Raw genomic sequence first — 24026 nt, 5'->3', positions numbered from 1 at the left:
TCTGAAACAATGTTCTGAATCCAAAGATTGTGAACAGAATTGATCCAAATTTCTTTGAAAAAACGTAACCTGCCCCCTACCAGCTGAGCTGGAATGAGGGCCGCACCTTCATGTGGACTTAGAAGCAGGCTTTGCCTTTCTAGAAGGCTTGGATTTATTCCAGACTGGAGATGGTTTCCAAACTGAAACTGCTCCTGAGGATGAAGGATCAGGCTTTTGTTCTTTGTTGAAGCGAAAGGAACGAAAACGATTATTAGCCCTGTTTTTACCCTTAGATTTTTTATCCTGTGGTAAAAAAGTTCCTTTCCCACCAGTAACAGTTGAGATAATGGAATCCAACTGAGAACCAAATAATTTGTTACCCTGGAAAGAAATGGAAAGTAGAGTTGATTTAGAAGCCATATCAGCATTCCAAGTTTTAAGCCATAAAGCTCTTCTAGCTAAAATAGCTAGAGACATAAACCTGACATCAACTCTGATAATATCAAAAATGGCATCACAGATAAAATTATTAGCATGCTGAAGAAGAATAATAATATTATGAGAATCATGATCTGTTACTTGTTGTGCTAAAGTCTCCAACCAAAAAGTTGAAGCTGCAGCAACATCAGCCAAAGATATAGCAGGTCTAAGAAGATTACCTGAACACAGATAAGCTTTTCTTAAAAAGGATTCAATTTTCCTATCTAAAGGATCTTTAAACGAAGTACCATCTGACGTAGGAATAGTAGTACGTTTAGCAAGGGTAGAAATAGCCCCATCGACTTTAGGGATTTTGTCCCAAAATTCTAATCTGTCAGACGGCACAGGATATAATTGCTTAAAACGTTTAGAAGGAGTAAATGAATTACCCAATTTATCCCATTCTCTGGAAATTACTTCAGAAATAGCATTAGGAACAGGAAAAACTTCTGGAATAACCACAGGAGATTTAAATACCTTATCTAAACGTTTAGAATTAGTATCAAGAGGACCAGAATCCTCTATTTCTAAAGCAATTAGTACTTATTTAAGTAAAGAACGAATAAATTCCATTTTAAATAAATATGAAGATTTATCAGCATCAATCTCTGAGACAGAATCCTCTGAACCAGAAGAGTCATCAGAATGATGATGTTCATATAAAAATTCATCTGTAGAGAGAAGTTTTAAAATATTTTTATGTTTACTAGAAGGAGAAATAACAGACATAGCCTTCTTGATGGATTCAGAAACAAAATCTCTTATGTTATCAGGAACATTCTGCACCTTAGATGTTGAGGGAACTGCAACAGGCAATGGTACATTACTAAAGGAAATATTATCTGCTTTAACAAGTTTGTCATGACAATTAATACAAACAACAGCCGGAGGAATAGCTACCAAAAGTTTACAGCAGATACACTTAGCTTTGGTAGTTCCAGCACTAGACAGCGATTTTCCTGAAGTATCTTCTGACTCAGATGCAACGTGAGACATCTTGCAATATGTAAGAGAAAAAACAACATATAAAGCAAAATTGATCAAATTCCTTAAATGACAGTCTCAGGAATGGGAAAAAATGCCAATAAACAAGCTTCTAGTAACCAGAAGCAAAGAAAAAATGAGACTGAAATAATGTGGAGACAAAAGCGACGCCCATATTTTTTGGCGCCAAATAATACGCCCACATTGTTTGGCGCCTAAATGCTTTTTGGCGCCAAAAATGACGCCACATCCGGAACGCCAACATTTTTGGCGCAAAAGGATGTCAAAAAATGACGCAAAATCCGCGCCAAGAATGACGCAATAAAATGAAGCATTTTCAGCCCCCGCGAGCCTAACAGCCCACAGGGAAAAAAAGTCAAATTTTTAAGGTAAGAAAAAATTATTGATTCAAATGCATTATCCCAAATATGAAACTGACTGTCTGAAAATAAGGAATGTTGAACATTCTGAGTCAAGGCAAATAAATGTTTGAATACATATATTTAGAACTTTATAAATAAAGTGCCCAACCATAGCTTAGAGTGTCACAGAAAATAAGATTTACTTACCCCAGGACACTCATCTACATGTTTGTAGAAAGCCAAACCAGTACTGAAACGAAAATCAGCAGAGGTAATGGTATATAAATAAGAGTATATCGTCGATCTGAAAAGGGAGGTAAGAGATGAATCTCTACGACCGATAACAGAGAACCTATGAAATAGACCCAGTAGAAGGAGATCACTGCATTCAAATAGGCAATACTCTCCTCACATCCCTCTGACATTCACTGCACGCTGAGAGGAAAACCGGGCTCCAACTTGCTGCGGAGCGCATATCAACGTAGAATCTAGCACAAACTTACTTCACCACCTCCATAGGAGGCAAAGTTTGTAAAACTGAATTGTGGGTGTGGTGAGGGGTGTATTTATAGGCATTTTGAGGTTTGGGAAACTTTGCCCCTCCTGGTAGGAATGTATATCCCATACGTCACTAGCTCATGGACTCTTGCTAATTACATGAAAGAAATGAAGTTAGGATTAGTGAGATGGTCTGGGTAAACTGAAGTTAGGGTTAGTAAGAAGGTATGGGTGAGCTGAAGTTAGGGTTAGTGAGATGGTCTGGGTAAGCTGAAGTTAGGGTTAGTAAGAAGGTATGGGTGAGCTGAAGTTAGGGTTAGTCAGATGATCGGGGTGAGTGAAAGTTATGGTTAGGGAGATGAAGTTAGGGTTAGTGAGATGGCACAAAGTGCAGTCTCACTAGCCGGTGCGCATTGTTAGTGGAGAGATGAGTTCCATTGGTACCGGGTATGATCTATCAACATCCACGTTCTCTCCAGATGGCAGAGTGTTTCAGGTTGAATATGCAGCTAAAGCAGTTGAGAACAGCAGCACGGCCATTGCTATCTGGTGTAAGGATGGTGTTGGGTTTGGTGTAGAGAAACTTGTTCTGTCTAAGCTCTATGAAGAAGGTTCAAACAAAAGGATCTTTAATGTTGATCAACATGTTGGAATGGTAGTGCTGGACTCCTTGCAGATTCCCGATCCCTAGCAGATATAGCTAGAGAAGAAGCTTCCAACTTCAGGTCAAACTACGGTTATGATATCCCAATAAAGCACCTTGCGGACAGAGTAGCTATGCACGTGCATGCTTATACACTGTACAGCGCTGTCAGACCATTTGGCACAAGTTTCATGATGGGATATTCCAATAAAGATGATGGTTGTCCGCTGTATATGATTGATCCATCTGGTATTTCCTATGGATACTGGGGCTGCTCTATTTGTAAAACCAAACAGGCAGCCAAGACAGAAATAGAGAAGCTTCAGATGAAAGACATGACCTGCCGGGAAGTGGTCAAACAGGTGGCGAAAATAATCTACATCGTATATGATGAAGTAAAGGACAAATCTTTTGAGCTGAAGCTGAGCTGGGTTGGAAAAATAACTAACGGAAAACATGAAGTTGCTCCCAAAGATGTCCGGGAAGAAGCAGAAAAATATGCAAAGGAGTCTTTAGAAGAAGAAGAAGATGATTCGGATGATGACAACATGTAACATTTCATAGCTTCAGCTGTACAAGAACTTCTTTTTGTATATACATTTACAGCACTGGACAGAGAGTGTCAGACTGTTTCTGGAAAGGTTTTGTTATTTGCTCATCTTTTATCTCACAAGTAAAAAAAAAGCTAATGTGCAAAAAAAATAAATCTGTTAGTGAGATGGTCTGGGTGAGATAAAGTTAGGGTTAGGAGATGGTCAGTCTCGGTGAGATGAAGTTAGGGTTAGTGAAATGTTCTTGGTGCGGTTAAGTGAGATGATCGGGTGAGCTGAAGTTAGGGTAAGTAAGATAGGTCTGGTGTATCAGAAGCAGCACAGTAAATAGGACCAGTGTCACATGACATTACCCAGAAGCTCTTACCTCTCCGGTCAGCAGGCAGATGATGCCCAGGGCCTGACTCAGGAACTGTTCTGCTATCTGCTTCCTGTACACAAACACAGAAACACAGACACACATATGGATTCACATATAGACACTCTAGCAGACACGCAAAGAAACACACAAACAATCTCAGACACAGACACTCAGCCCTTGTTTACATTGACCTGACAAGTAATGAGGTAGACTACAGTTTTGTCAAAAAAGGAGATTTACAAGACAAAATATGGAATTCTGATTATCTTTTTGACAAGGAAGATGCCAACTATATGATGACAACAGCATGCATTGGCTGAAAGGAAGGGCCCTGAACTGCCTAAACAATAATTTAAAGGTTAAGTGGTGGATTGGTGACTTCCAGAAAGGTCTCATTAGTCTCAAAGTCTGTGAATAATCAGCAGTAAGGTCAAAATGTCCTAAAAAGGAACAGACAATGGACACACACATAGACACAAACTCAAACACAAACTTGCTCATACACCCAAGGAAACACCCACCTAGACAGCCTCAGAAAACACACAAAGACATATACACTCACGGATACCCACAGAAAACACACAAAGACATACACACACACACACACACACACAAATAGAGACACCCACAGAAAACACACAAAGACATACATACACGCACACCCTCACAGAGACATCCACAGAAAATGCACAAAGATAGACACACAAACCCTCACAGAGAGATCCACAGAAAAAAAAAAACATGCACACTCATAGAGACACCGACAAAAGCATAAAGACATAAACACAGACACCCACAGAAACACTCACAGGAGGTAAAATTTCTGCATATTGCCATCCCCTAAAAAAACAGTGTGACATGCATGATAAAATAAATTAAGAGATCACTTTTTAAAGAATCATATTTGTATTTGTGCAAACAAAAATACTTCTGTGAATTCAAAATTGTACATTATTGATCTGTCAGAATGGGTAGATGAAGAAAAGTACTTTTGAAAGGTTGACATATGTCTGGTGTCCCCCCATTTGTCCCAACCAAGAGCACCACTTCAAATCTGGTGTACAAATGTTTCCATCTGTCAGCTGTACTTATGGATTTTGAAAATGCTGTACTCTATATGGTCTTGGTGGAACTATAAGCTGTGGCACTAGGTCTCATACCATTAAATCTGGTTAAATGCAGTATTTAGGCTTGTGTGTATGTATTTCAAAATTAGGTCAACTGTAGTGTAAACTGAATAGTGTTAAGTTAACCTGTCTCATTTCAAACACTGAGCAATCTTAGCCTGGGAGAATAACATTTTATGCAGATGTAAAAATCTTAGATAAAATGTCTCCTGACATCTGGAAAGTCCTTGCATAAAGAGGCAGTACACTGGAATGTAATTATATATATATATATAAAATATATCTGCCAAAAGGGCACCTACCATTTGTGTATTGAGGAAGAAACATTTCTGCATGGTTTTAAATATAGAGTTTCTACAGCATTGTCAAATAATAATAAATACACTGCTGCATATTGCAAAAAAAAAAAAAGTGCTTTTATGGACCCCTGGCCCCACCACACAACTACCACACTGAAGTTACAATCTGAAATTGCACAAATAAATAAAAAAAACATTTACTAAGTAAGTCCTACCTACTCTGCAAATGAAAGTGATCTGCCGTCTGACTCAGGCACACACTGTACAAACTGAAATGCCAAGTCTGTCTTACACTGTGCATAGTGGTTTAGTGCACACTCAGAAATCCTCTCAAATGCTAATGCTTTACTCCTTGTAATGACATTTCCCATGCTCAATAGGGCTCTGCTGTAGCGCCCTCTGGTGGCTGCCAAAATGTATTTTTAAATAATAGTTGTGCTTGCCTCATGTGGCCCGCCTGGCACACTGGGCCCCTGACAGGAGTCACCCTATTCACCCCCTGATGACGGCTCTGCGTGTGACCAGATGCATATGCAGCAGATAACATAAAGTGATAAAATGTGACAGTCTTTATATAGAATGTTTGACATTATGGGGCGTCACATTTATTTAATATTAAAGGGACAGTAAATACAGTAGAGTTGCATGATAACAAGACAATGCAATAGCACTTAGTCTGAATTTCAAATGAGTAGATTTTTTTCTGACAAATTTCAAAGCTATGTCTATTTCCACTCCCCATGTATCATGTGACAGCCATCAGCCAATCACAAATGCATATACATATTTTAGTTACTTCTTGCACATGCTCAGGAGCAGCTGGTGACTCAAAACGATATGAATACAAAACATTTTGTTTATCAAAGTAAATTGGAAAGGTGTTTAAAAACGAATGCTCTATCTGAATCATGAATGTTTAATTTTGACTTTAGTGTCCCTTTAAGCTCATTAGAAGCAAAATAAGGTGACTGTACACAGGAATATGCATGGTTATCTGATAAATCAGGAAGCAGATGTAAAACACTAAGTGCCACAGCTCCCTGGTTACCAGGCATCCTGTAATTTATGGGATTATCCCAAACTGTTAGCTCTGTCCTGCTGCACCTTAGTTCTTCATCTGCTGTTTATGCCCTGACCGGAATCTGCCCCAAATCATATAACCCACATAGTACCTTGATCATAGGATAAAATTACAAATTATGTGAGAATCCTAAACTGAGGACACAACAAAAACTGGGCACCAAGTAAGTAATTGCCCTGCTACATGTGCTGTAAGACTGGCCCATAATATACCTACTACCCTCTGAACAGCTGTGCTTGTGCTTCATTTTATTAATATTTTTGCATTACACTTGGATGCAGCCTGTTAACGATGCTGCATCGATGCAGTGCAGATCAGAATCGATTCAGGGTGACATCATCGCGCAACGTCACGTGACCCCGCCTCTCTCACATAGCAGACGAGCCGACAGCATTTGTGTCAGATTAATCTGGTTACAGCCCCCAGCTACACCACATCAGACTTCCTGTGCACACTGCGCAGATACCTGACCCAGAGAGCATTACCAATAGACCTCCTCTCACATGTTCCGGTCAGGAATTTTTATGACACCTATCCTAAAGAGCCGACAGCAGCCTCATGTAAACAGTGAATCTTTTCTTGTATTATAGATTCACTGTTTACTGTTGCGGTCTCTGCTGCATGTTTCCTCTCTGTCAGACCCCTAGCCCAAAGGAGCATTTGAGGGTTGCTATTAGATACAGCAAGTCAAAAGTTTTACAGCAACCCTCAAATGCTCCTTTGGCTAGGGGTCTGACAGAGAGGAAACATGCAGCAGAGACCGCAACAGTAAACAGTGAATCTATAATACAAGAAAAGATTCACTGTTTACATGAGGCTGCTGTCGGCTCTTTAGGATAGGTGTCATAAAAATTCCTGACCGGAACATGTGAGAGGAGGTCTATTGGTAATGCTCTCTGGTCAGGTTTCAGATGTCTGCATGTACTCCGTGAGAATGTTTGAGTGAGTACACTGCTGCTGGTTTTCCTTTGTAAAATAAATCTACACATACATATCTGTGCATATTGTAGCATTATGTTTATAAGTGCTCTTCCATCTTACACAGTTGTTTAAAAGATTATTATATATACACACACACACTATATATATATATATATAATATATATATATATATATATATATATATATAGTGTGTGTATGTATAGATCTCTCTCTCTCTCTATATATATATAAATAAATGTGTGTATGTGTATATATATATATATATATATATATATATATATATATAGTGTGTGTGTATATATATATATATATATATATATATATATATATATATATATATTATATATAATTAAATATGGAATAGAAACAGATCATGAAAATCATAGGCAGTAATCGTGATGCATCGCGATGCATCGTAGAATCGAATCGTATCGAATCGTTACGATGATAATCGTAATCGAATCGAATCGTGAGACAAGTGAAGATGCGCAGCTCTACTCTGGGATGTGGTTTCCTCTTCATATTAAGTTAAATGGCTTCCCATCACATATACAAGTAATAAATATACAATTATTATAAACATGTCAGACTTGTACCCATCACCCTAACACCGAGACTGTGCTTCACTCCCTCAAATACAGCTTGCTCATTGTATCAGCCCCCTCACACTGTAGTCCCTATACAGACTCTCAGGCCCCTCTCTGTCTCACACCCCAGTCCCTGTACAGAATCTAAGCCTCCTCACACCCTAGCTCCTGTACAGAATAGCAGTCCTCCTCCTGTCTCACACATCAGTCCTTTTACAGATTCAGACCTCTCTCTCACACCCCAGTCCTGTACTGGTTCTTAGCCCCCCTCTGCCTCACACCTAAGCCCCTGTACAAGTTCTCAGACCCCACTGTCTCACCGCCTAGCTCCTGTACTGGCCTGTACAGTCCCTGTATACACCCCCTTCCCTCTAATTCACTCCCCAGTCCCTTTAAGTCTCTCACCCCCCTCTGTCTCACACTCCATCCCATGTACAGGCTCTCCGCCCCCTCTGTCTCACACCTCAGCCCCTGTACAAGTTATTTGACCCCACTGCCTCACCGCCTAGCTCCTGTACTGACCTGTACAGTCCCTGTATCATCCCCTCCCCTCTGATTCACTCCCCAGCCCCATTTGAAGTCTCTCAACCCCCATCTGTCTCACACTCCATCCCTTGTACAGGGTTTCAGCCCCCTCTGTCTCACACCTCAGCCCCTGAACAGGTTCTTAGCCTCTGGCTCTCTCTCACACCCCAATACATGTACAGGTTCTCAGCCCCCCTCTGTCTCATAATCCAGCCCCTATACAGACTCTCAGCCCCCTCTGTCTCACACCCCAGTCCCTGTGTAGACTCTCAGCCCCCTCTGTCTCACACCCCAGTCCCTGTGAAGACTCTCAGCCCCCTCTGTCTCACACCCCAGTCCCTGTGTAGACTCTCAGCCCCCTCTGTCTCACACCCCAGTCCCTGTGTAGACTCTCAGCCCCCTCTGTCTCACACCCCAGTCCCTATACAGACTCTCAACCCATCTGTCTCACACCCCAGTCTCTGTGTAGACTCTCAGCCCCCTCTGTCTCACACCGCAGCCCCTATACAGACTCTAAACCCCTCTGTCTCACACCCCATGCATTGTACATGCTTTCAGCCCCCCTCTGTATCACACCTCAGCCCCTGTACAAACTCTCAACCCCTCTCTCTGTATCTCTCCCACACTGCACTCCTGTATTGGTTCACAGCCCCCCTCTGCCTCACACCTAACCCCTGTACAAGATCTCAGCTCTCCTCTGTCTCACACCCCAGCCCCTGTAAATACCCACAGCCCCCCTCACACCCCAACCACTGTATAGACTCTTAGCCCCCCTCTGTCTAACACCCCAGCCCCTGTACAGATTTTCAGACCCTCTCTCTCACACACCCCAGTCCTGTACTGGTTCTAAGTCCTCCTCTGCCTCACACCAAAGCCCCTGTACACAATCTCAGTCCCCTCTGTATCACAGTCTAATACATGTGCAGACTCTCAGCCCCCTCTGTCTTACACCTCATACCCTGTACAAGACTCTCAGTCCCACTCTCTCTCTCACAGCCCAGTCTTGTACTGGTTCTCAGCCCCCTCTGTTTCACACCTCATACCCTGTACAAGTTCTAACCCCCCTCTGTTTCATACCCAGTCCCTGTGCAGACTCTCAGCCCCCTCTGTCTCATACTCCAGCTCCTCTATAGACTCTCAGCCTCTTTTGTCTCACACCCCAGCCCCTGTACAGAATATCAGCCCTCCCCTCTGTATCACACTCCAGTACCTGTACAGACCATCAGCCCTCTTACACCCCAGCCCTGTACAGACACTCAGCACCCCTCACAGCTCAGCCCCTTTATAGATTTTCAGCCCCCCTCTGTCTCACACCCAAGTCCCTGTACAGACTCTTAGCCTCCCTCCATCTCACATCCCAGCTCCTGTGGAGACCCTAAGCCACCCTCACAACTCAGCCCCTGTATAGATTCTCAGCTACTCCTCTGTCTCACACCCAAGCCCCTATAAATACACTCAGCCTCACTCCATCTCACACCTCAGCTCCTGTAAGGACCATCAGCCCCAATCACACCCCAGCCCATGTAGTCTCGGTATTGGTTCTCAGCCCCCCTCTGCCTCACACCTAAGCACCTGTAAAGTATCTTAGCCCCCCTCTGTCTCACACTCCAGCCACTGTACAGATGCTCAGCCCTCCTCACATCCCAGCCCCTTTATAGACTCTCAGTCCCCTCTGTCTCACACACCCCTGCCCCTGTACAGACTCTCAGCCCCTCTCACACCTCAGCTCTGTAGAGACTCAGATACCTCTCTCACATACACACCAGTCACTGTATTGGTTCTCAGTCCCCCTCTGCCTCACACCTAAGCACCTGTACAGTCTCTTACCCCCCCCCCCCATCTCACACGCACACACCAGTCCCTGTATTGGTTCTCAGCCCCCCCTCTGCCTCACACCTAAGCCCCTATATAGTCTCTCACTCCCCCCTCTGTCTCACCCACCCCACCCTGTCTCACCCCCCCCCCCGTCTCACACACACTCCCCTCTGCCTCACACACACACACTCCTGTCTCACCCCCCAGCCCCTATACAGACTTTCAGCCCTCCCCTCTGTATCACATGCCAGCCCATGCTCAGCCCTCCTCACATCCCAGCCCCTGTATAGAGACTCTCAGCCCCCTCTGTCTCACACACCCCAGCCCCTATCAGCCCCCCTCTCTCTCACATCCCCCCAATTATATACTGGTTCACAGTTCTCCTCTGCCCCACACCTAAGACCCTGTATAGAATATTAGTCCCCTCTGGGTCAAACATCCGCCCCTCTCTGTCTTACACCCCAGCCCCTGTACAGACCCACAGCACCGCTGTCTCACATCCCAAGCCTCATCCTGTACAGATACTTACTCAGCTCCCCTCTGTCTCGCACATAAACCCCTCCTCCTCCACTTAACCCCTCTCTCTCCGCATCCACAGCTCACCCTCTTAACCCCACAGCCCCCCACCTATAGGCGGTTAATGTTAGTTGTCACGCTTCCTTAAATCACATATATTACCTGGTAGTAGCTAGATCCAGTCCGGTTAAAGGACAGAAGAGGTGAGGTCACTGCAGTCACATGGCTTCTGTGAGTTCACTGGTCCTTTTGCTGCAAGGGATCTAGCTGCTACTCGAGGATAAAGTACTGGAACTTCTGGAAGGAGGCTGTGTGTGTGAGGCAGAGGTATCCTCTTTATAATATTTATCTGTAAATAATGTACTGGTGAGGTATTTGTATATCAGGCAATTGGTATATCTATATAATATTCTATACCTGTAGATAAGGTACTAGGATTATTGAACAAAAGTATCAACCTTGGGACCCCTCCTCTTCTACCGGACGTGACGCTATGCATACAGCTTCTGCTGCACTGCATGCTGGGAGTAGGTTCGTGGTTTCCTGCTGAAGATCACTCTGGTACGAAAGCTGGCAATTGTATCCTGGGATTTATAGCACTTTCCCCTGTTTGTTTCCTGGGATGTGCTGACTCTCAGCTGCCTAATAACCAAGTCAGTAAATCAGATATAGACTGATGCGTGTCATATGTGTGCAATGTTGATTGTGTATAACTAGGCTTACCATAATTTTTAAAGGTGAAACTGGGACCACCTGATGCGGTGCCGGTGGGGTGTGGTCAGGGGCATGGTCAAGGGACGCGGCGATTACCGGTCCTTTTAAAGTAGTAGATTATATGTGCGTAATGTTTTGTGGATACTCTACCCTTCCTCAGTCAAAAAACAAGTGAATCACACAGTTTAAATAGACCATAACACTACCCCCTAGTGAAAAAGGCACCATTAAATTGTCATGACAACCCATACACAACATTACCAAATAAATCATTCATCTAAATCTCAGATTCTAAATAATGCCAAACTTCAGGCATAATTACCAATTTCATAAAATAGTGACAAGCATATACATCACACAATTTAATTTCTGCAGGGTAATATGTGTTTTATGTGTCTAATTAAGGAACAGAACTGAATACTGATTAGGCATAAATACAACATTGAAAGTAATAAGTCAAAAAGAAACACATAGCTGCTAAAGCTGTTTAAGAGGCTACTCTATACCATAATGCAGGAAGATTACAGCCAAAATGCTATTCTGCATAAAGTAAAGCAAGATCCACGCAAAAATCCTGCCTGTCTGCACTTCCTGGTCATATCCACATGATTCCCCTAAACGTGTATCACCGGTGATGTCATCAGGGGTCAGGGGGGTGTTAAATTCTTAGAGAAATAAACCAAGTAGTACTACAAAATTAAAAAAACCCTATGCTGCTCTCTCAGCCTGTATTACTAAATGTAAACTTTGATGGACACAAACGTTAAGCTAAGCAGCGCTTTATGTAACAAAGTACCAGCATCAAACTATGCTGGAGAGTCACAGTCTAGTCATTTTGAATAATGTGTCCGGGTTTCAGGCGGTATGAAACCCGGACACATGATTTGAAACCCAGAGGTGGCAACCCTACTGGGACAGAATGAACAACCGGGTGGGACACTGGGACAGCACCTCCAAACAGGGACAATCCCAGTAAAAGTGGGACTTCTGGTAAGCCTATGTATAACAGTACTAGGGCTCCATGTACTAAGCAGTCAGCGAGCTACCCGCAACAAATCTCGCGTCAAAATTCGCAAACTGATATGTACAAAGCCGTCAATTATGTTAAAACTCGCATCTTTAAAATTGCGAGCGTACTTATCCGCCAAACCTCGCTACCGCTCCATTTTTCACTGTAATTAGACACATTTGACCACCAACTCGCCAAAAACGAATGTACTAAAAAATCTATTTGTCCGCTCGCTACAATTTCCGCTCCCACCTCGTTATTTTTGCCTCGCCACCTTTTAGGTGGCGGGCAAGGTACAAAACAATAGGAAAGTCAATCTAGACGCCAGTCTAGACATATATAAAAGGCAGTAATATCAGCATTGTACTTACAGCATAACTGGCGTCTAATTTGTCTCTCATTTCCATGTACATAAATTGCGCCCAATTTGTCGACTGTAATTAAAGAGTAATCTATTTAAATTTGTATTGTATAGTTGTCAATCTTTATAATTATTTTTATATTAATATTTATATATTATCAGATCCAGATGAAGCCATATCCAAATTGTAAATAAATATTACAAAAATAACGCTCTGTTATCACTCTTCAAAAATTTTTGAACAATAATAAAGTTGTTTAGATAAGTTGAACTTTTATAGGAGCAAAATTCTATTCCCGCGACTACTATGATGTTCGTGACACCTTGCATGTCACGTGTTAATAATTGGCCAGACAATTCAACTGAAAGTTAAGTACCATCAGCTTAGTCGCGGCGAGCGAGGCGTCAAATTTATCAACAATCCGCAACTGCTCGCGGCGGGCTAGACTTGTCTATTTATTGGGGGAATATTAGTACATAGCGACAGCGGACACCATTTCGCCCGCGGCGAGTAATGGCGAGTTTATCCGCGTCTACAATGACGGATGAATTGACGGCTTAGTACATGGAGCCCTTTGTGTGTGTGACTGTTTTATACTGTGTGTGTGATAAATGTGTAGCTAATTGCGGGAGGAGCAGCACAATTCTACTGTTCTACATGATATGTAGCTCCATATAAGGTCTATAAACTATGTATTTTGTTCTTTATATTAGATAGCGGAGAAGTGCAGTACATATTAGATAGAGGGAATATTATATCTGTATGTTAGGTACTGGGAAGGGGGTTTGTGTGCACTTGTGCAGAGGGAACCTCTCTATAGTATATGTCTGTATATAAGGTACATGGAGGGGCTTTTTGTGATGCATAGTAAAAGGGCTATTATGATATAAAATTACATAGTGACTCTGTAATGCTATTTCACCCCCCACACATAGGTAGAACGTCTCTACTAAGGTTTTGTAGAAGTTGGCTCTGTTTGAGTGAGAGGGAACCTGTCTCTGATAATATGTACTGTATATCTATAAGGTACTGGGAAGGGGTCTGTATGTGTGAGAGGTAGAGGGAACATCTCTATAATATATATCTGTATAGAAGATACAGTGAGGGGTCTGTGTATATGTTAGGTAAAGGGAACTTCACATGTGTGTGTGTGTGTATATATATATATATATATATAGTTGAAGAAAAAAATAACATCAGACAGCTGTTCCAAATTAATAAGGTTATAATTGTACAATTAAACAGGATTACAACAACAAAATGACAACAAGTCACTTTACAGTAATACAGAGTGTGGCGCGCAGCATTAGATAGCAACAGTGTCTCTTTTTATAGCCCATGTGCTGTGCCTCAATCTTCACAATAAGCACCTTGTGGTCTTCTTCTTATCTTGTCCATACAAACTTTGGGTGTTACTGTAGCTGAAAATACTTTGCATATACAGCAGTTTCTGTACTAGCTGAACTGACAAAAATAAATGTAACTGTTTAAAAATATCACTTGTCCCTTATAACACATAGGAAAAATATATATACAGAATTAAAAATATTTTTCCTTAACAATATATATATATATATATATATATATATATATATATATATATATATATATATATATATATATATATATATATATATATATATATATATAGGGCTGGACGATATGGGCAAAACAAAATTGCATTTTTTTTTTTTTTTTTTAAAAAACGCAATTGCGATTTCATCGCAATTTTTTTTATAAATGACTATAACGCCTTCATTTTGCATTATAAAATTTATTTAACACTACAGAATCTTAATGTACATGTTTCTCAATGCCCAATACACTCTTGGAGCATAAAAATACAAACCACAAAATAGTTCAAATAAAATTTGCGGCCTGTGATTAAATAGTAGCCACTAGCCAGTTATTAGGTCTTATGACACACAACATTGTCATGTTTTCTTGAACAAGAAGAAAAAATTGGGTTTATTTAGCAGCGCTAAAAAAGCTAGGAAATGATGATACCAATCTAATTTAAGTTTTATACAATCTTGTGTATTTAAAAATTCTTATAACACATAAAAACAACAGCAAATGCTATTCCTAATTAATAAAGGGACGTCTCCCTTATACAACACTTATAAAAACAGACTAGAACCATATATTGATAAACCCTAGAATTCCAGGTATAAAGGAATTAATTCTCTAGATAACATATGGCAAGCAACAAATTTATAGGATAAATGGTGAATTGAATATTTAAAAGGCACAAATGTATCAATCCTAATATATTAAAAGCAAATAGATTCAGCGCTAATGTTCAAATTGATTCAACTGTAATTAGAAAGTGAGCGTAACAGCTTTGGTTCAACTGTGATTAGAAGTTGAGCATAATAGATTTACAGTTCTTCAGTAACAAATACCGTTATAAAGTTACACAGTTACTTTCCTTGGACATATAATTGGCTCAGGTGTGCTGGATAGTTAAAAAGGAAAAAAAACAGCCGTTTTTCTGATTTAGGTGCCAAAACAATCGTGGTTAATGAAAATGGTTAATTTAACATATGAATACCTTTATGTCTTTAAAGTTCAGTTTGCATGTTTTAAAAACCGTAGTGCAAATTAGTGTAGAGGTACCTTAATCTGTCCTGGTTGCAACCGCTGATAGTCTTCACTGTGAGGGATTCACAGACTGTTAGTTCCTGGTGCTTCTGATAAGTCACCTGACCTTCTCTTTGATTCAGAGGTCAGGGGTGATGATCCGTTCTGGTGATGTAGTTATCATTTTTTTGTTTTCCTTTCTTCTTATAGCCCAAATATTGTTTTCATCTGGGTTCCCTCAGACTTCTTAAGGTTTGAAGAAATCTTTGGTCAGTGTTTAGCAGTAACACCGCATTCCCTGAAGTAACCAAAGGTAGATTTTAACTTGCAGGGTCAGGAGAAAAGTTTAAAGTTGCAGGGTCACACAGCTTTGTGACAGTAGTAAATGAAGTTTAGTAGAGTGTAGCAGGTCCCATTCAACGCGTTTCACCCTTCTGGGCTTTATCAAGATAAAGATAAAGCCCAGAAGAGTTAACTGCATCTGCTATGTATTTAAGCCGTTTCTCAGAGAGCAGGATATTGTGTGGGAGGTTCCATAATGTTTACATACCCTAAGTTTCAGACTGCAGATGTCCCTAGGAGGAACTATAAGTAAGTGGCTTTCTCTGCTCTTCATTCCTGCATGGGCTCCTTTTAGATTTCTAGATTGATCGGCTGCTTCTCAGAACAGAAAGTGAAAGTAAAAGAGCCATTTTACAAATGTGTGCTAAAAGTAACCACTAGATGGAGCTAGTTTGCAAGAAATCACAAATAAATGAATGCATTACAGCCACTTCTAAAGGAATTTTTTATGTAGGAAAAAATTGCGACTCCTCGCGGGTTTAAAATCGCAGCGATTAATCACGTTTTTAATACCAAAATATCATGTATGAGCGGCTTACTCACCAGGGTCATAGGAAGCAGTAAGGAGTGTCAGATATACTGACCAGTTCTCACCCGGTTCTTGTATAGGGCTGAGTAGTCTTCAGTTAAGTGGCCGTAGAAGCAGTGAATCCGCCCGTCGGCTGGTTGTTGGTCTGGAGCAGGCCCGTAAGCAGGGAGGCACAAAGATGGCGGGTGTTCGCGCCTTATTTACAGTTTGCGCACCAAGGAGTCCCGGTCGAGTTATCCCCTGATCTTTAGGGGCCAGATGTTTCGGCACACACCGTAGTGCTGTCCGTGCCTTGAGAAGGTGTAGAGGGTGAGTATGGGCGCTCTCGGCAGAAGCCTCTCCAGGGTCGGTAAACAGGCAGGACTTTCGTTCAGATGCAGCCTCACCCGCTCAGAGAATGTTAGTAGCGGGTAGCTCCGGAGCGGATCCCCGGCCCTTCAGAGCGGTGCTGGCAAGAGGGGACTGGCGGCAGGTGATGTTTGTCGGAGGAGCAGGCTGCTACTCCGGAGCGGAGCCCCGACCCTCCGGAGTAGGGGGACAGTAATAGCCAGCAGTTGAGGTCCAAATCAGCTTGTGCCCGTCGAGTTCAGATCAGCTTGGGTGGTGGTAGTAGCGGGTGAGCTGTGTCCGGAGGTCCAGGTAAGTTTGAGTGGTAGTGGGGATGTCCAGGGTAGAGCTCCGATCTTCCAGGCTGAAGCTAATGGCGGCCTGTGCTCTCAGCAGTGGCACTGCTGGTAATCGGCTCCGTGGTCATTCTTAGGTCAAAGTGGCTAAAACAGGGCACCATACCAAGGTATAATGTCTCTCCACGACAGCTAACCACCCAGGTGGACTTTGAGGCCAAAATGTATACTTAGTATAGCTTTTTTTAGCTTATTTTAAACTATTAGTCTGAGGAGCTCGGCATACACACATCCATCCAGTACAGTGGCTAACTCCGCCCCCCTTAATCACATTTTTAAATTGCATATACGATTAATCGTGCAGCCCTAATAAATATAAATATATATATATATATACCGTAGGCTCATCAAGTTTATTTTATTTAAAATGTTTAGTTTTATGTAATGAAATAACTTTGCAATATATTTTCATTCTTTATTTTGAACTTTTTTTTGTCGTCTGGTTCAGAAAATTAAGCAATTTCTAATTCTATGAACTTAGATGCACCCTGCTGACTTCTCAAGGCTAACTCTGCTACATATATGTCTCTAAGTGGCATTATCATATAACAACTGCACTTTATACTAACATTATGACTGTAGCTAGCCTTGTTGTCTCTAAATAAAGAAAATGGTGGGTGGAGTTTGGCTATTGAAAAATAACTGTTGTAAAAAAAGGATGTTAATGTTAGACTTGGCTGATATGTTATTCTATAGCAACACAACAGGAATATCCTTTAATTACAAGGTGTTTACTGTCCCTTTAAAGGGACATTATACACTCAAACATATGGGCTAATTAAATAAAGCATTAAAAGAAAATAAAAGTTTTTAATTAACATGTGTTATCTATTTTGCTGCTTAAAGTGAAGGTCACTTTTCATGTGAAAGTGCCCGGTTTTAAAAAAACTATTAAAAATGGGCACTTTCATTCATGAAAATTGACATAGCACCGTATTTTAAAAATTCTTACCTTGTTCTTCTTTAACGCCGGATCGGCCTTCTGAAACGACGCCCCGCCTGCTTCTTCCTGGTTTACTTACCCAGCAATGACGAAACTGGCTTCCTCCAATCACGGCATTGCCTCATGCAATGATTACCCCGGGGGGAAGGCCGTGATTGGAGGATGTCGCTGACATATGAAGAGGCTTGCAACGGGCTGGTGAAGCACTGGAGCGGCTTCAAGAAGAAAAGGTAAGTATATTTTATAAAAAAAACGGCTGAAATGTCAATTTTCAGGAATGAAAGTGCCCTTGTTTTTAATAGTTTTTTTAAAAAACAGGCACTTTCACATGGAAATTGACCTTCACTTTAAGGTCCTTAAAATGATGTTAAAGTTTGAAGTCCTCTGACTTCATGAGAATACGTTTGTAATACCCAGTAGCTACAGAACAAGGCTTTTTACCACACTCCCTAAATAGTGTTTACAGACAGCCCTCCTGCTGGAGCGGTCTGTGTAATGTGCTTTGTGCAGTACTATGTTCAAAGGCAGAAACGATGCAGATATACACAGAATATACACAGAAGCTGCAGAATTCCACTTCCCTTTCCTCCTCCCGGTTACCACAGATCTCCTCCAGTCTCTGCAGAACCTAATTAAATGCTGTGGTAACCGGGAAGGGGAAGGGAAGTGGAATTCCTGCAGCGTTAGAACGGACAGAAGGGAAAATATGCTGCTGAGTTTAGCAGCTTCTGTGTTTATCTGTGTCTGCTGATTTCACACAGTCCGTTCTAACGCTGCAGGAATTCCACTTCCCTTCCCCCTCCCGGTTACCACAGCATTTAATTAGGTTGTACAGAGACTGGAGGAGATCTGTGGTAACTGGAGGGGGAAAGGGAAATGGAATTCTGCAGCTCTGTGTATATCTGCATCGTTTCTGCCTTTGAACATAGTACTGCACAAAGCACATTACACAGACCGCTCCAGCAAACACTATTTAGGGAGTGTGGAAAAAAGCCTTGTTCTGTAGCTACTGGGTATTACAAACGTATTCTCATGAAGTCAGAGGACTTCAAACTTTAACATAATTTTAGGATCTTAAAGGGACATGAAACCCAATTTTTTTTTCCTTTCATGGTTTAGATAGAGAATATAATTTTAAACAACTTTCTAATTTACTTCTATTATCTAATTTGTTTCATTCTCTTGGTATAATTTGTTGAAGGAGCAGCAATACACTAATGGTTTCTAACTGAATACATGTGTGAGCCAATCACAATCGACATATATATGCAGCCACCAATCAACAGCTAGAACCTAGGTTCTGTGATGCTCCTGAGCTTACCTAGATAAACATTTCAGCAAAGGATAACAAGAGAAGGAAGTAAATTAAATAATAGAAGTTAATTGGAAAGTTGTTTAAAATTGTATTCTCTATCTGAATCAAGAAATAATTATTTTAGGTTTCATGTCCCTTTAAGCAGCAAAATCAAACTCCAGGTGCCTTTAAACAATTTTGATGATGTGGAAAAATAATAAATGCAGTATAGTGTAAAACTATGCATGGGTACACAAGGGAATTCCAGAGAATTATCACCAATTTGGGCTTATATTTTCATTAATTATTTAATTAATGCAAACTAAAGTTGATTTCTGAAAGTGCTAGGTCTATTGAAAAGACAGCATATAGTTTGCGTGGGTAACTTACAGAAGAAATAAACACAATGGAATTGATATTCAAAAACTATAAATGTAAATGGTTGGAAACCGCTTCAGCACAAGGTTGTCAAAGGGTTAAAGCTTTATAAATAGTAATAAAAAAAAAATCTATGTATTTGTTAGAGAAGTTAAAGGGACGGTCTACTCCAGAATCTTTATTGTTTTAAAAAGATAGATAATCCCTTTATTACCCGTTCTCCCTAAGGGTGATGCGGGAAGCCAGATATGGACCCGTTGCTCAGTGTGCCTAGAGCTTTATTACCCATTCCCTAGTTTTGCATAACCAGCATGGTTGTATTAATACACTTTTTACCTCTGCGATTACCTTGTATCTAAGCCTCTGCAGAATGCCCCCTTATTCCAGTTGTTTTGACAGACATGCATTGTAGCCAATCGGTGCTTACTCCTAGGTAACTCCACGTGCATGTGCACAATGTTATCTATATGGCACAAATTAAATAACCCCCTCTAGCTGTGAAAAACTGCCAAAATGCCCAGCGATAAGAGGCGGCCTTCAAGGGCTTAGAAATTAGTATATGACTTTACCTAGGATTAGAACAAACAAAATTGATGATAAAAGTAAATTGGATGTCCTATCTGAATCATGAAAGTTTAATTTTCCCTAGACTGCCCCTTTAATGTATACCCCTTATGACAACGAACTGTACATGAGACTCTCTCTCTCTCTCTGTGTTTAGGCTCCTGTTACTGTGAAGATCACGTACAATAGACGTCACTGTGTTTGTCAGTAAAGTGGAAACATTATAGGAATATCTGACAAATTCATTTATGCTGAACAAGACAATGTCTGACAAGAACCAAACCTCAGACCTTCCTGATGCACACAGAGGTAAGCAGGATGTCACATGTATGTCACCTGGTTTTGTCATCACATGGGATAATATTTACATTAACTAACCAGAAACCTCAGTGATCTGTTTGTCTTAAAGGGACATAGGGGTTGATAGTATATTGCCCCAAGGCAGAACATGCTGTGATGTGAGATATAATCGCAGAAAATGCAGCATGTCTGCAGAAAGAATGAGACACATGCAGGAACTGTTGGCTGTTTTGCTTTGCAGCGCTGCTCTGCATCAGGCTGTTGTCTTCAAACTGCACTGTGCTCTGGCTGCACTGTGTAAGTTTTCCTTAACAAAGTGCATCCAGAACAAAGTGCTATTTGAAGAGAACAGTCAAATATGGAGCATCGCTGCAAAGCAGCAGTGCATTTATTATTGTTGACTGACTCAAGACATAAAAACAACACTTTTTTTTCTCTGCAGCTAATGTGCAATGTACTATATTATAAAACTTTAAAAAATGCTTTATTCTCCAGTTAATCAACACATTGCAATTGAGCTGGTGCTTTACTGTAACTGCTTAAAGGGACACTGAACCCACATTTTTTTCTTTTGTGATTTACATAGAGTATGCAATTTTAAGCAACTTTCTAATTTACTCCTATTATCAATTTTTCTTTGTTCTCTTGCTATTTTTATTTGAAAAAGAAGACATCTAAGCTTTTTTTCTCTTGTTAAGTGTGTTCAGTCCACGGGTCAGCCATTACTTATGGGATATATTCTCCTTCCCAACAGGAAGTTGCAAGAGGATCACCCAAGCAGAGCTGCTATATAGCTCCTCCCCTCACATGTCATATCCATTCATTCTCTTGCAACCCTCAACAATGAAGGAGGTCGCGAGAGGAGCTGGAGTTTTTACTTAACTATTCTTCAATCAAAAGTTTGTTATTTTAAATGGCACCGGAGTGTGCTGTTTTTCTATCTCAGGCAGTATTTGGAAGAAGAAACTGCCTGCATTTTTTATCTATGATCTTAGCAGGCGTAACTAAGATCCACTGGCTGTTCTCGACATTCTGAGGAGTGGGGTAACTTCAGAAACTGGGAATAGCATGCGGGGTCCTCCGCAAATGAGGTATGTGCAGTACTTTATTTTCTGGGAATGGAATTGACTAAAAAAATACTGCTGTTACCGTATGATGTAAGTACAGCCTTAAATGCAGTAGTAGCAACTGGTATCAGGCTGATAAATGTATGCGCAGTCGAGTTATATTCTAGGGACTAGAATTTGACTGAGAAAATACTGTTAACACTGAAATAATACTTAAGCCTTCTCTGCAGTGGTAGCGACTGGTAGCAGGCTTAGTGATAGCTTTGCATGACATTGAAAAATGTTGTTTTTTTAATAAAACGTTTACTGGCATGTTATTCGTTTTTGTGAGGTACTTTGGTGATAAATCGCTTTGGGCATGATTTTTTCCACATGGCTAACATATTTTTCTGCATGGAAACCGTTATATCAGGGCTCCCACTGTTGTGATTAGAGTGGGAGGGCCCTTGTTTTAGCGCCTTGTTGTGCAGTTAAAATTATTGCACAGTCTTTCTGCTTCTTCCTCCTTGATCCAGGACGTCTCTAGAGAGCTCAGGGGTCTGCAAATTTCATTTGTGAGGGAGGTAATCAGTCACAGCACATCTGTGACAGTGTGCTGACTGTGATTAAAAGCGTTAAATCTTAATTGATATCTGTTTTATCCGTTTTGGGTATCGAGGGGTTAATCATCCTTTTGCTAATGGGTGCAATCCTCTGCTAATAATACACTTCTTGTTAAGAATTGTTTAATTATATCTGTATTTTTGAAGCGCTGCAGCGTTTTTTATATTGCTTGTAAACTTATTGAAAGTGATTTCCAAGCTTGCTAGTTTCATTGCTAAGTCTGTTTAAACATGTCTGATTCAGAGGAAACTGTTTGTTCATCATGTTCAAAAGCCAATGTGGAGCCCAATAGAACGATGTGTACCAATTGTATTGATATTGCTTTGAATAAAAGTCAATCTGTACCGATAAAGAAGCTATCACCAGACAACGAGGGGGAAGTTATGCCGCCTAACTCTCCTCACGTGTCAGTACCTGCGTCTCCCGCTCGGGAGATGCGTAGGATTGAGACACCTAGTACATCTAGGCCCTTACAAATCACTTTACATGATATGGCTAATGTTATGAAAGAAGTATTATATAATATGCCCGAATTAAGGGGCAAACGCAATAGCTCTGGGCTAAGGACAGAGCGCGCTGATGACACGAGAGCCATGTCTGATACTGCGTCACAATTTGCAGAACATGAGGACGGTGAGCTTCATTCTGTCGGTGACGGTTCTGATCCGGGGAGACCGGATTCAGAAATTTCAAATTTTAAATTTAAGCTTGAGAACCTCCGTGTTTTACTAGGGGAGGTATTAGCGGCTCTGAATGATTGCGACACGGTGGCAATTCCAGAGAAATTGTGTAGGTTGGATAGATACTATGCGGTACCGGTGTGTACTGACGTTTTTCCTATACCAAAAAGACTTACAGAAATTATAAGTAAGGAGTGGGAAAGACCCGGTGTGCCTTTTTCCCCTCCCCCGATATTTAGAAAAATGTTCCCTATAGACGCCACCACACGAGACTTATGGCAGACGGTCCCTAAGGTGGAGGGAGCAGTTTCTACGTTAGCCAAGCGTACCACTATCCCGGTGGAGGATAGCTGTGCTTTCTCAGATCCAATGGATAAAAAATTAGAGGGTTATCTTAAGAAAATGTTTGTTCAACGGGGTTTTATATTGCAGCCTCTTGCATGCATTGCGCCTGTCACGGCTGCAGCGGCATTCTGGTTTGAGTCTCTGGAAGAGACGATTCGCACAGAGCCGTTGGATGAGGCCTTGAGCAAAGTTAGAACCCTTAAGCAAGCTAATGCGTTTGTTTCAGATGCCGTAGTACATCTAACCAAACTTACGGCTAAAAATTCCGGATTCGCCATACAGGCGCGCAGAGCGCTCTGGCTTAAATCCTGGTCAGCGGATGTAACTTCCAAGACTAAGCTACTTAACATTCCTTTCAAAGGGCAGACCTTATTCGGGCCCGGCTTGAAGGAAATTATTGCTGACATTACGGGAGGTAAGGGCCACGCCCTTCCTCAGGACAGGGCCAAACCAAAGGCCAAACAGTCTAATTTTCGTGCCTTTCGTAACTTCAAGGCAGGAGCAGCATCGACTTCCTCCGCTCCAAAACAGGAAGGAACTACTGCTCGTTATAGACAAGGTTGGAAAGGCAACCAGTCATGGAACAAGGGCAAGCAGGCCAGAAAGCCTACTCCCGCCCCTAAGACAGCATGAAGTCAGGGCCCCCTATCCAGAGACGGATTTAGTGGGGGGCAGGCTTTCTCTCTTTGCCCAGGCTTGGGCAAGAGATGTGCAGGATCCCTGGACGTTAAAGATTAAATCTCAGGGATACCTTCTGGATTTCAAATCCTCTCCTCCACAAGGGAGGTTCCATCTTTCGAGGTTATCGACAAACCTAGTAAAGAGAGAGGCATTTCTACAATGTGTACAAGACCTCTTAATCATGGGGGTGATCCAC

The 24026-nt window shown here is 41.4% G+C and overlaps 1 protein-coding gene and 1 pseudogene across 1 annotated transcript in view; one reads left to right on the top strand and one right to left on the bottom strand.

The window, feature by feature from the left end:
* The window catches only part of LOC128657946 (oocyte zinc finger protein XlCOF7.1-like), a 198719-nt gene extending 187498 nt beyond the window's left edge, over positions 1-11221 (bottom strand). Inside the window, exons 1-3 of the mRNA XM_053712371.1 lie at positions 10916-11221; positions 4671-4701; positions 3868-3931 (exon numbers count right to left, since the gene is read on the bottom strand). Coding sequence (XP_053568346.1) covers positions 3868-3931; positions 4671-4690 — 84 coding nt within the window. The 5' untranslated portion in view covers positions 4691-4701; positions 10916-11221. The remainder of the gene's footprint in view (positions 1-3867; positions 3932-4670; positions 4702-10915) is intronic.
* LOC128657180 (proteasome subunit alpha type-3-like) lies at positions 2734-3503 on the top strand (annotated as a pseudogene).
* Positions 11222-24026: the final 12805 nt, after the last annotated feature.

Source organism: Bombina bombina, chromosome 4 (assembly GCF_027579735.1).
Source record: "Bombina bombina isolate aBomBom1 chromosome 4, aBomBom1.pri, whole genome shotgun sequence".
In the NCBI taxonomy this organism is placed as follows: Eukaryota; Metazoa; Chordata; class Amphibia; order Anura; family Bombinatoridae; genus Bombina; species Bombina bombina.
The sequence above is the reverse complement of the archived record's forward strand: the minus strand, read 5'-3'. Positions and strand labels throughout refer to the sequence as shown.